The sequence below is a fragment of the Hyla sarda genome, chromosome 9 (assembly GCF_029499605.1).
Source record: "Hyla sarda isolate aHylSar1 chromosome 9, aHylSar1.hap1, whole genome shotgun sequence".
Classification (NCBI taxonomy): domain Eukaryota; kingdom Metazoa; phylum Chordata; class Amphibia; order Anura; family Hylidae; genus Hyla; species Hyla sarda.
In genome coordinates, this window is record NC_079197.1 from 172,917,866 (window position 1) to 172,931,229 (window position 13,364).

General features: G+C 43.2%; 1 protein-coding gene across 1 annotated transcript; it reads right to left on the minus strand.

The window, feature by feature from the left end:
• Nucleotides 1–3,780: 3,780 nt before the first annotated feature.
• On the minus strand, nt 3,781–4,482 carry RNF225 (ring finger protein 225). The gene has a single exon (XM_056541459.1). The coding sequence runs from the start codon at nt 4,480–4,482 to the stop codon at nt 3,781–3,783; it is 702 nt and encodes a 233-aa protein (XP_056397434.1).
• Nucleotides 4,483–13,364: the final 8,882 nt, after the last annotated feature.

A 13,364-nucleotide genomic window follows, 5' to 3' on the forward strand; every position in this document is an offset into this window, starting at 1 on the left:
TTGAGCGGCATAGGCCATATTCGAATTCGCGAATATTCGCGAATATATGGACGAATATTCGTCATATATTCGCGAATATTCGCATATTCGTTATCTCCTCGTTTTATTTTCGCATATGCGAACATTCGCGTATGCGAAAATTAGCATATGTGAAAATTTGCACATACAAAATTAATCTACGCGAATATTCGCATATGCGAAAATTAGAATGTGCTAATGTTCGCATATGCGAATTTACGCGCGGCAGTCTCACACAGTAGTATTACAGCCTTCTTTACACCACACAAGCTGGAAGCAGAGAGGGATGATCACTGTGATGTGTACTGTGAAGAAACAAATAAAAAAAAACAAAAAAAAAAACGAATATTCGTAATTACGAATATATAGCGCTATATTTGCGAAATTCGCGAATATGCGATATTCGCGAATAATATTCGAATTGCGAATATTCGCGAGCAACACTACTTTTTACTACTATACAGGGGCACTCATCTAGACCCTACTTTTTACTGCTATACAGGGGCACTTATCTAGACCCTACTTTTTACTACTATACAGGGGCACTCATCTAGACCCTACTTTTTACTGCTATACAGGGGCACTTATCTAGACCCAACTTTTTAGTGCTATACAGGGGAACTTATCTAGACCCTACTTTTTACTACTATATAGGGGCACTAGACCCTACTTTTTACTACTATACAGGGGCACTTATCTAGACCCTACTTTTTACTACTATACAGGGGCACTCATCTAGACCCTACTTTTTACTTTTTCCATGCTGCATTCATCAGTACCGTATTATCAATTTATTTATTTTTGCTTAAACTTCATAAATTAAATAAATAAAAAAAAACTGTCTGCCAACAAAAAGACTAATACAAAACTACAACTTCCAACATACTTTAAACGTTTGTAGAAGCTGACATGTGCATTACTAATATGATTACTAATATCAAATGTCTAGATGAAGCAGTGGTCTTCAAGCTGTGGACCTCCAGCCGTTGCAAACCTACAACTCCCAGCATGCCCGGACAGCCAACATGGAGGTCCATAGTTTGGAGACCTAAGAGTTAGTACCTCTCTGCCTTCCCTGATGACACCGGTCCCAACTAGTTTTGCCATGAAAGGGCAAAAAGCAGCACAAACAAGCATAAAAACTGCACATTAAAACATGTAACTCATCCAGCAGCGACCTCTTGTACACTGGTCTTTTTTATAAGAACTAAACATGACACAGCAGGATATTGCACAATCTTCGGGTTTATTTTCTTAAAGTGATATCGAGTACAGAGACAGGTGACTGACACTCCCGCTAACCACTCCACCCAAGTGCGGGGTTCCTTCTTAAAACAGAGTCTAAAACCTCTGCCCGCAGGAGCCAATCAGATTCCAGCAACCATTTTTTTTTCTTCAATATTGCAGTTAGAAAGTTGAATTGGGTACAACACTATTTCCCACGCTGCCATGTGACCTGATTTAAAGAGACAGTACACAGAAAAAAAATAAAAGTGGTTGTGCCGACTGCAGCCAGAAAAGATTGTGGCCTCCGGTTGTTGGAATCGCATTGGCTGCTCGGTTTATTTTACAAACCGGCAAAACTTGCCTTCAGAGCTCGCATTCCGTCACACTGGTGAGGTAAATGCAGGGCGAATGTGGGTGTTGTCCAGACGGGGGCGAGTGATATCGAGGCTCTGGTTGCGTTATGTCCATCACTATTCTGGCCAAGTATATGTCAGTTCACACCACTCGCCCCCTTTATGTTACTCACAGTATAGTTAAACTTGGCACACACAGTAATACGGTTACATGCTGGAGGCATCATGACGCTGGCATAGTTGCGGCACAAACAATTATAAATAGAAAAGCATAGAAATGGGCACCCAATGGGTCACCTGTATGACACATATGATGCCATCCTTTGGACGTGCCATTATGTTGATGGCATGCCTCACATGGTGGTCTTCTTCTCTAGGACCAGATATACCATTGAGCAGTGTTTCCCAACCAGGGTTCCTCCTGTTGTTACAAAACTTCGGCGGTCTGGGCATGCTGGAAGTGGTAGTTTTGCAACAGCTGGAGGAACCGTAGACACTCAACCAATTAACACAGCTTCCATTAATTCCCAAGAACGCCCAACTACCCCAGGTTCGGTCATCTATGTTCCTTCACAGTCATTTAAGGCCTTTTCCCCCATAGAAGGGGGAATAACCCTGAGATTGTTCTCACTTTTTAAGCCTGTCTCCCATTTGGGGTATGGATGGGGGTCCCAATCATTTTTTTTTTAGTAATGTGGCCAAAGTCCGTCACAGGCAAAGAAAGACGGGGCCTTACACAATGAGGTAGTGAGTTGCATCTGAAATTGCAAAAAAATGTTTTACCCGCTTAGTGTGTATTTTTCTATGTACGGATTGATGTATCATTGCAATAACATGTGGCCATAATACCCAGAAATTCAACTATAATGCATAGCTATTGAGTATTAGGTATAGGACCTGAGTATTCCATAGGATCTGGTCATTCATAACATGTTCTGCCTATTTGCCTTACTTATTTATGAGGGTCCTGGGACTGACCCATGAGAGTGGATGAAGTGATGTCCACATCTCAGCCAAAACCTAGAAACAAACCCAATGCCAGTTGCCAAAAGATGCCGTTCTATTGACGACGCTTTTTTTCTCAACTCCCTCATACACATGAATTCTTGGCTCATTTTCGGTGGGGAGAGGGGTATAAGCCTCTGCTACGCTTCTTTGACTACAGTTTATCTCCTGAAGGTACAAAAGATCAGAACTGTTTGATTTCAACATGTCCCATGTCTTCTCCCAACTTCTTGAAATACATTAGTTTAATCGGTCTTTCTAAAATTGTCAGGTTCAGCCAACTTTTGTATAATGTATTCGGGCATCTTTACTCTTCAAGCTATATGCCATATTGCCCCCCCCCCTCCCCACCTCTCTCCTATGGCTGTTATGGGTACAATGTAGAAGGCCAGTCCTGGTTAAGTTCATCTCACTAGTTTTCTTTTGTTATGCAAATCTATATGGGCTTAAACCTCTTTACATTCACCTTGAAGCAACCAAAGGTGGGGGAAACTAGACCAATGGTCAGGTCAAAGCCAGAATGGCAACTCCTTTCCCAATTCGCATGGAACAATGCCAAGTTTCGGACAATTCTAGGTCACAATAGCAACAAGACGCTCAACATATTATCACAAAATGGCTTTAACCAAAAACCATTGTTGGTCAGAAGCAATAAAAGAAATAGTTATTTTCCAGCTTTGCATGGAGAATCTAGAGTCTATCATATGTATTCATGGTTTTGATACTAAATAAATGCATGTCAAAAAATAATTTAGAGTATATAAATTCTTCATTACAAAGCAGGAAGTTATTAATGAAAGGCCGGGTCAGTCCTCGGCTCGTCATGGCTCATACATGGCACCGTGTCGGGTTCCATTACAGATGAGGCATTGGTCCTTAGGAAACATTGGAATGTCTGAAAAGTTGCGCATTAGCACTTACTAATTATAGGATCCAGAAATTACAGTCAACAGTGTAAGAACGAGGAGATTATCTCTGGTGATACAACAATAGACCTGAGGCGTGGAGAAGAAAACACAAAAACACGCTTCTCGGGGACGTCCAACAATAATTCCTTCAAAAACGTTGACGTCCTCCCATATTGTAAGATCCTCACGAGAGCGAGTTTTGTTCTCCAAGTCTATGTCTGATCAACACGAAATGTATTCCCTGGGGCAGTCTCTTGGACAGATCAGTGTCAGGTATGTGCCTTCATGGGGGTGGTCGTCATATTCAGAGTGTAGGTATCATTGAAGCCGCCAGGTCCTGAAGATGACCCTGGAGCATTAGTGTAACGCCAAGGGAGCAGGTAAAATATATAGATTCCAGCCAGGATCAGCGCCACCGTTAGGGCCACAACTAAAAAAATTGAGCCGTAGAAGACGCAGCCTCCTGACCTCAAGTACCGGCATATTCCTCGAGGAGAATGAGGGGCTGGTGGTGGGCGACCGAGGTCCACGCTAAGACTGTCGGTGTCGATGTTGAGGCTGCTGCTTTGCGGCACGTACAAGCGTCCCTTTTTCCGGCTGAATCTCAAGGAGGGCGCCGGGCAAGTTAGTGACCTGCTGAGCCTCTGTAGCAAGTCTCTGTCAGTAGACAGCGCCGGAGGACCCTTCTTGGGGGGAACCGGGGTCGGCACCCGACATATTGGGCAAGATAGGGATTCTGGCTCCGTCGACCCCACTGTGATTCGAGAAAGACATTCCAGGCAGAAGATATGGCCGCAGGAGAGGACCTTGGGAAGATGGAAGAGGGTGTCATATGGAGTGAAGCAGATCACACACTCGGAGATTCCATCCCCCTCAGGCGCAGTTCCATCACCCTCAGGGGCAGTTCCATCATCCTCAGGGACAGTTTCATTACCCTCAGGAGCAGAAGTTGATTGTTCCTCTTCCTCCATGGTAAGGTCTAGTCATTCGAAATCTGTAAAAAAAAAAAGGAAAATCCAGAAGTTACTAATCATTGTAAAAAAACGTCTGATCGTTCGCACATTTGTCGTCTTGCATCACCAGTGATCAAAGTGTTCAGCTGATCATTACACAAGGGATATCAGCCTGTTCAGCTGATAACCCTTCTGTGTCATATGGCCCTAAGTGTCACCATAGACATGAGATACTGGGTAACAATGAGATGAGCCAATGAGATAAAGCTTGGCATGTCTTATGGTCCCTTTATTCTTTTATAATGTGTGATGTAGCGGAATGTTAGTGTAGCATGTGGTATGGTGTATAGCTTAGGGAACCTGTGCTGTATATTGTACCGTCATGCTTTATATGATTGTGACTTATTGTATCATTTGTAATGACGACTGAATGTTCAATAAAGCTCATTCATAGAGTAAGGAGACCTTTTTAGGGAAGCTAAACTTTCACCCCAAGTTTCGCAGTGTCTGGCGGAGGTATACGCTGGGCGATTTCCTGGCGTACACCTACACTAGATGGCGCTCTGAAGGCATCTAATGTCCATAGGCTTTCATGTCAAAAATGGTCTGGCCTATTAGATGTCTCATCTTTGAGAACTTCTGATTGCGCGGATGTTGAGGAGCTAAGTCAACGATCTATAGCTAAGGCCACCTGGCTGAAACGCGTTGGCTCAGTTCGTTCTACATCAATGTATTGTAATTTTTCTTAAATGAAGAATTATATGGCTATATCGTTGGTGCTGGATTATCTACTCTCTGTAGGGAATAGTGCAGGACAATGATCTAAACTTTTCTTTATCCTGTGAATAAGCCTTATTGGTATGAGATGGTGAAACCTGTTTGAGCAGCATATGTTGGCAATGTCTGTTTAGTATGGTATATCATAATCTTCTACACCAGTGGTCTCCAAACTGTAGACCTCCAGATGTTGCAAAACTACAACTCCCAGCATTAGGTGCAATTCCTAGCTGCGTTGGGGGGCACAAGTTTAGTACTGCAATCCCCAGCTGCTGCCAAGTTGCTAGGCCCGGCCTGATGCCTGGAAGGCCTCACTGTCTGTCCACACAAACAATAGCTCTACTTGAGCTCCACAGCAGCTACAGTAGTGTTTCCCAACCAAGGTATCTCCAGTTGTTGCAAAACTACAACTCCCAGCATACCTGGACAGCCAACGGCTGTCCAGGTATGCTGGGAGTTGTAGTTTTGCAACAGCTGGAGGTCCACAGATTGGAGACCACTAATGTAGAAGATTATGCTATACCATACCAAACAGACACTGCCAATGTCTCTAAGCTACTCCAACGGGTTTCACCATCTTACACCAATAAGGTTTATTCATCATATATCACCTATGTTTTACTTTTTTTCCCCCTATTTCAAGACCTCTGCATTCTGTCAGTGAATGAGAGAAAATTGTAATATATCTTTGAACGCTGTATCTTTAACTCCCAGGATGCCCAGACAGGCGACGAGAACAGATTTCCCTTGGGCCCCAGTATATTCATGCACGCTCAGCCGAGCGTGCATGTACATACTGGAACCGCAGGGAAATCTGGCAGATAAACAAGCGTTCGGCCAACACCTACCTATAGGCGTGTGACGAATTTAAGCCTTGTCACGTAAGGTGATTGTTTGTTACAATGTATTAGTGTAGGTGATACCTAGAAGGGATACATTGTAACAAAGTTTCAGCTGTGTGCGAAGGACTAAGGATGTGTTTTCGATTCGCCAAAGACCCCTTCCGGTGTTGGCAACCGGAATTTGGCCAACCTTTGTGTAAGGAAACCCCACCCGTTGTTTCAGGACTACAACTCCCAGCGTTAACTTTCTTGCAGCGGGCAGAGCGGCACCCCTATCAAGAGGGCGCTGTAGGCAGCTGCCTATTGTGCCTATAGGCAGAACCGGTCCTGCTGAGACTCCAATCTGCTTGTGCATCCGATGGTATCATGTGCCATTCATAACATTGGCATCTAACATGGCACGCTTGGGCCCCTTTAGGCACCCGGGCCCATGTACGACTGCCACCTCTGCTCTGCTTTGCTATGTTGCTGTATAAATAGATTTTATTGATGTGGTTATATATAGCAGAGCTGACGTCATCTCATTCCTTGGGGCTGTAAAGCTGAGTTAAGGTATTTGATGCAACTTACCTGCAGTCCTATGTAAAACCGCATTGTGATATAGTGAGCATGACCTGAGAACAAACTCAGCTCTGCTATGTTTGTCTATGTATATTATGTCTATGTTTAGATATATTTGCATTTTACTTTATTTTTTTTGCAAAGGATTTCACTGCGGAGAACGTAAGTGCCTGTAATACTGCGGTACCCAACCTGGGGCTCGTCGACTTTTGAAAACTACAACTACTCCCAGCATGGCTGTCAGGCCGGCAAGCCCCAGGTTGGAGGATAATAAAAATAATGAATATAAGAGATAAACAAAAATAGAACTAAAATACTCACAAAATAATTTATAGATAATAGAAATAACAGTATAATAAAATAATTGCATGAATAAATCCCAAAATTATAAAGAATAAATAAAGGGGAAAAAAAGTAATACAACTAGCATAATAATAACAAAATATATAATAATAATAATATAAATATTGATAACAATATAAATAACCACAAAAGAAAATATATAGAAAAATTATTAAAAAAAATAATAAAGAATTGGAAGAAAAATTGTAGAAATAGTGATATAAAAATAGAATAATTATAGATAAAAAATAAAGAATAGTGCGAAAAATAATAATAACCTAATATAAATAATAATAACATCATATAAATAAATAAAATAGCGGGGAGAAATATCTGAATAAAATAATATAGTAAAATATGGACAAAAAAAAGTTAATAAATAGAAATAGTAATATAAGAATAAAACAATAGCAAAATAATACATAAAAAAACTAAAAATAGTAGGAAAAATAATAACCTCATATAAATAAGTATATAATAAAAGAAGAAGGATATAGCGGGGGAAAAAATTCCAATAAAATAATATAGTAAAAAAATTTTAATAAAAAAATGAAATAGTAATATGAGAATAAAATTATAGCAATATATATATATACTAGTAAGAGAAAGTAATAATATATAAGAAGCAAATAATAGCAAATATATGTATATATATATGTATTAGTAAGAGAAAATAATAATAACATCATATAAATAATAATATAAAAATTATAATAATATAAAGGAAAAATCCCAAAAATTTTATAGTAAAGTAAGGAAAAAAATATGAAAATAATAGACATAGTGATAATATAATAAGAATATAAGAATTAAAAAAAATATATGAAAAATTGTAATACTAAAATAAGACTGTTACACTGTTGGGGCTGCAGGTGAGTCGGTGCCAGCCGTCCGCTATGACATGTGCCGGTGCCCTGTGGTGCCTGGCAGGATGTGTATCCCTGCACGTCACGGTGGATGCTGGCACCGGGCGCTCTCTCTTAGCTCCGCTCTCTTCCCTCTCTCTATATAGTATCATAGTCTCTCACCGTCTGTTATCACCGGTGCTCCGGGTTACATTATATTCCGCAGTATTTATGGCGAATCTTTTGTGGTTTCGCAGAGCGTCTCCCTTTCCCGCAGAGCGTCCTCCTCCGTGTGACCTCCTGTTAGTTTACGGACACTTTTTCAGGGCTGTCTAATCTGGCCCAGTGCAGCTGAGGGAATCTCGCCCAACCTGTCCGTCTGGAAGTCTCACCTAGTGCAGGTCCCGTCTTTTTTTCCCTCCGTTCACTCCCTCTTTCTCTCTCTCGCTCTCGGCAGGTGCATTGATAAGGGACCTGTCACCTATAGCGATTGTCCCAGTGACGCACGCAGGTGGCCCGGCACGGTACCGCCCCTGGAGGGGTGACGGGGGGGGGGGGGGGGGGCCCTATCAATCTGGGCCTCCCCCCCCCCCCCCCCCCAAAAAAAGGAGGGGATAGCAAACAATGCTGCAAAGTCACAAGAGTTACTTTACATATTGTGTGTACGGAATGCAGAACTAGGGCAAACTGCTTGTCATTGATGGGGGAACTATAAGTCTCAGCGTGTCTCAGCGTGTCTCAGCGTGTTTCAGCGTGTCTCGGCGCGGTTTCATTAGAGTAACCAAAAGTTTGCGCTGGGTTTTTAAACTTTATTACTATTTTACCCTTGTGTTCCCGTTCCCGTTACCAAAACTGTGTCCCGTCGGTGTGACTATATATATATATATATATATATATATATATATATATATATTCAAATGTATTAAAAAGCTAGCAGTGTTGTCTCTGCGGTTTACATACGCGGGTGTGTGCCTGCATCTACACCCAGCACTATAAGGACCAATGGCCACAAATTTTTATCAAAGTCTTTCCCAGACATGTTTCACCACTAGACAGCTTCATCAGGGGGTAAGTGGGGAAAATGCATTCTCTAACCTGTGGCTCTTACATTGTTGCAAAGCTGCAACTCCCATCATGTGTTGATGGTCTTAGGTGCATTGCACTGGTGCATCATATTGCTCGACTTATGGATCTATTGGAGCTGCAAAACTACTACTCCCATCATGTGTTGAAGGTCTTAGGTGCATTGTACTGGTGCATCCTATTGCTTGACTGGTGGCTCTATTGCCGGTGCTAAACTACAACTCCCAGCATGCGTTAAAGGTCTTAGGTGCTTCCTATTCCTTGACTAGTGACTTAATTGCCGGTGCTAAACTACAACTCCCAGCATGCGTTAAAGGTCTTAGGTGCTTCCTGTTCCTTGACTAGTGACTTAATTGCAGGTGCAAAACTACAACTCCCAGCATGCGTTAAAGGTCTTAGGTGCTTCCTATTCCTTGACTAGTGACTTAATTGCAGGTGCAAAACTACAACTCCCAGCATGCCCTGACAGCCTTCGGCTGTCAGGGCATGCTGGGAGTTGTAGTTTTGCAACAGCTGGAGGCACACAAGTTGGGGGATCATTGCCGTAAGCTATGCCCTGTGTATTCTGGGCTGACCCATTTTCCCTGCACTGATACATTGTCACGGATCATCAGAACAGGAGAGAGAAATCTGCGCTGCTCATGTTTTGACCGGACACAATTGTAGCAAACCCTCAGCTGTGGAAAAGCCTTAGGCCAGGACAGGTTTTCAGCTGACAAAGTACAATGGAAACACTATATCGGATTGTGTTGCTCGCTGTGGCGCTGTGCGCGGAGGTGACATTTGGATTCCATCTTTATTTTATTATAGTCTATAAACCTGTGTGAACTTTCTTTATATAGAACTGAAGTCACCGAGTGACAAAGGGAAAAAAGATTTTCATCGCCAGAAAGTGAGATGTGCCGCTGCCGGGTGCTGTCACGTAGATTGGTGGTGCGGTGTGTGAATGGGGCTGATAGGTCAGTGTTTTATGTTCCAGTTTACTCAACTGGGAGCGACTGACTAGTGAGTGCACACTCACAGTATATACACTTACTCTACACAGTATAATGCTCACCCTACACCGTATAGAGCTTACCTTACACAGTATAACGCTTACCCTACACAGTATAACTCTTACCCTACACAGTATAGCTCTTACCCTACACAGTATAATGCTCACCCTACACCGTATAGAGCTTACCCTACACAGTATAACGCTTACCCTACACAGTATAACTCTTACCCTACACAGTATAGCTCTTACCCTACACAGTATAATGCTTACCCTACACCGTATAGAGCTTACCCTACACAGTATAACGCGTACCCTACACAGTATAGCTCTCACACTACACAGTATAACTCTTACCCTACACAGTATAACTCTTACCCTACACAGTATAATGCTCATCCTTCACAGTATAATGCTCACCCTACATCGTATAGTGCTTACCCAACACAGTATAACGCTTACTCTACACAGTATAACTCTTACCCTACACAGTATAATGCTCACCCTACACCGTATAGAGCTTACCCTACACAGTATAACGCGTACCCTACACAGTATAGCTCTCACACTACACAGTATAACTCTTACCCTACACAGTATAACTCTTACCCTACACAGTATAATGCTCATCCTTCACAGTATAATGCCCACCCTACATCGTATAGTGCTTACCCTACACAGTATAATGCTTACCCTACACAGTATAACTCTTACCCTACACAGTATAATGTTCATCCTTCACAGTATAATGCTTACTCTACACAGTATAACGCTCACTATACACAGTATAATGCTTACCCTACACAGTATAGGACTCACCCTATACAGTATAAGGCTTACTCTACACAGTGTAACTCTTATCCTACACAGTTTAACGCTAAACCAACACAGTATAATTCTCATCTTACACAGAATAACGCTTACCCTACACAGTATAAAGCTTCTCCTACACAGTATAACTCTCATCCTACACAGTATAACTCTCATCTAGTCTGGTGCTCACTGTAGACAATGGTGGCCAGGGCTCAGTATGGTCCCTCTGACTGTGGACAATCTGTGATGTCAGACCACGATTTTCAGTCTGAGTCAAAAATCGGATCCCCTGAGAAAATGACCAGATGATAGTCACTAGCTGAGTACAATCGGGTCCGCAGTCCCATAATAGTTAATGGCTCCGTATCTGTCCGTACCTATCCATGGACAGATACCATTTCAGGTGATTTGAGCTTCCGAAATCGTATCTGTGCATCAGAAGGTGAAATCGTGGTGTGAATGCCGCCTTACTCCCCACTCCTGCGGAGAAGACTGGCCATTCTGGAGATGCTCTGACCCAGTCATCACAATTTTGTTCTAGGTAGACCGGTAGATGGTGGTACTCAGTTGTCTGTGTCCACCCTGTCCTTAAAGGGTTACTCCGCCCCTAGACATCTTATCCCCTATCCAAAGGATGGGGGATAAGATGTCTGATCTCGGGGGTCCAGCTGCTGCAATCTCCCTGCTGCACCCGTCGCTCGTTTAGAGTGTCGGGTGCCACGTGGAGGCTCGTGATGTTACGGTCACGCCCCGCTCGTGACATCATGGCCAGGCCCCTTCAATGCAAGTCCCACAGATGTGCATCGAGGGGGCGTGGCCGCGGCGTCACGAGTGGAGTGTGAATGTCACGAGCCTCCGCACTGCATCGCCAGTCATCCGGCATGGAGCGAAGTTCACTCCGTGCAGCGGATGTCTGGGGTGCCGAAGCCGAGATCGCGGGGGTCCCCAGTGGCGGGACCCCTGCGATCAGACATCTTATCCCCTATGCTTTGGATAGGGGCTAAGATGTCTAGGGGCAGAGTACCCCTTTAAGATTCACCAACATTCCAGTCTTTTTCAGTTGTTATATTAAAATAGAACAGGGAATAATTCCAGTCCTGGACTGTTGGTGGCCTGGAGGAGCGATGAGCAGCCAGTATGGCATTCCTAATGGCCAGGAGTGGTACTGCATTTGCTGGACAGCTGCAGATCTCATAATACCCTTTAGCCCTTCACTTTTCAGGGGCTCTCCACCAATTTCCGGCACAAGAATCTTCATTTCTTACTTTTGCGATTACATTTACATGGTTTATTCCTCTCTCTCCGAGCTGGCGCGGTGCGAGGACGTGTGCCGTGGGCGGAATAAGTGATTTTTAATGTAGGTTTTATTATGGTATTTAGCATAAACAATGTGCGTACACCTGGCACCGGTGATGTCACTGCCTTCCCTCACCTACATGTTCCTGCGTGTACAGGGAGAAGCGTGTAAGGGCCCACAGTGTCTGTTCTGATGCCAACGCACCAGGTGCCACCCTCTAAGGATTCTATATGGCTGATATGGGTGCTCGTTCTGCCAGTCCAACATTTCCTACTGGTTGATCCAGAAGAAGACAACAACACTCTCACTATAAAGCACAGTCAAATATTCCTTATAGGCCAATGTTTCCCAACCAGGGTGTCTCCAGCTGTTGCAAAACTACAACTCCCAGCATGGCCACACAGCCAACGGCATGCTGGGAGTTGTAGTTTGGCAACAGCTGGAGGCACACTGGTTGGGAAACACTACCCTGTATCATGCTCAGAGCTGCAGACATGGACAGCAAGTGATATCTGTCTCTTAGCTGATGGCTCTTTGCATAATTATAAAATCATGTTTTCCTTCCAAGTTCAAGAGTTCTAGAGGCCGTGCTGAGCTGCAGCGTGAATGTCTGTACAAGGCTCAGAAATGGAAGCCAAGCAGGAAGGGTGGGGGAGGGAGGAGGCTTGCATGATGGAGCTCAGCACAGCCTCTATGACATTTGAGCTTGGAAGAAAAACATGATTTTATACTCATGCAAGCAGCCATCAGCTAAGAGACATTTAGTATTTGTTAAGTAGTTGTAGTTTTGGTGCTATTTGGTGCTATTTCTGCCAGTCCAACTTTTCCTACTGGTTGATCCAGAAGAAGCCAAAACTCTCACTATAGTTCACGATTGGAAGAAAAACTTGATTGTAAATTACTTCTATTTTAAAATCTTAATCCTTCCAGTACTTATCAGCTGCTGTATACTCCACAGGAAGTTGTATTTCTTTTTGGAGTTCTTTTCAGTCTGACCACAGTGCTCTCTGCTGACACCTCTGTCCTTGTCAAGAACTGTCCAAAGCAGAAGATGTTTGCTCTGGGGATTTGCTTGTATTCTGGACAGTTCCTGACATGGACAGAGGTGGCAGCAGAGAGCACTGTGGTCACACTGGAAATAACTACACAGCTTCCTCTGTAGTATACAGCAGCTGATAAGTACTGGAAGGATTAAGATTTTTTTAATAGAAGTAATTTACAAATCTGTTTAACTTTCTGGCACCAGTTGATTTGGGGAAATTTGGAGTACCCCTTTAAACCCTGACTTTACTTTGCAGATGGGTTTTGCACAGCTGAGGGTGCATCAGGGGATACAGGATTTCTAT

Excerpts from the sequence above, each read along its gene's own strand:
- RNF225 (XM_056541459.1), bottom strand. The coding sequence starts at position 4,482 with ATGGAGGAAGAGGAACAATCAACTTCTGCTCCTGAGGGTAATGAAACT.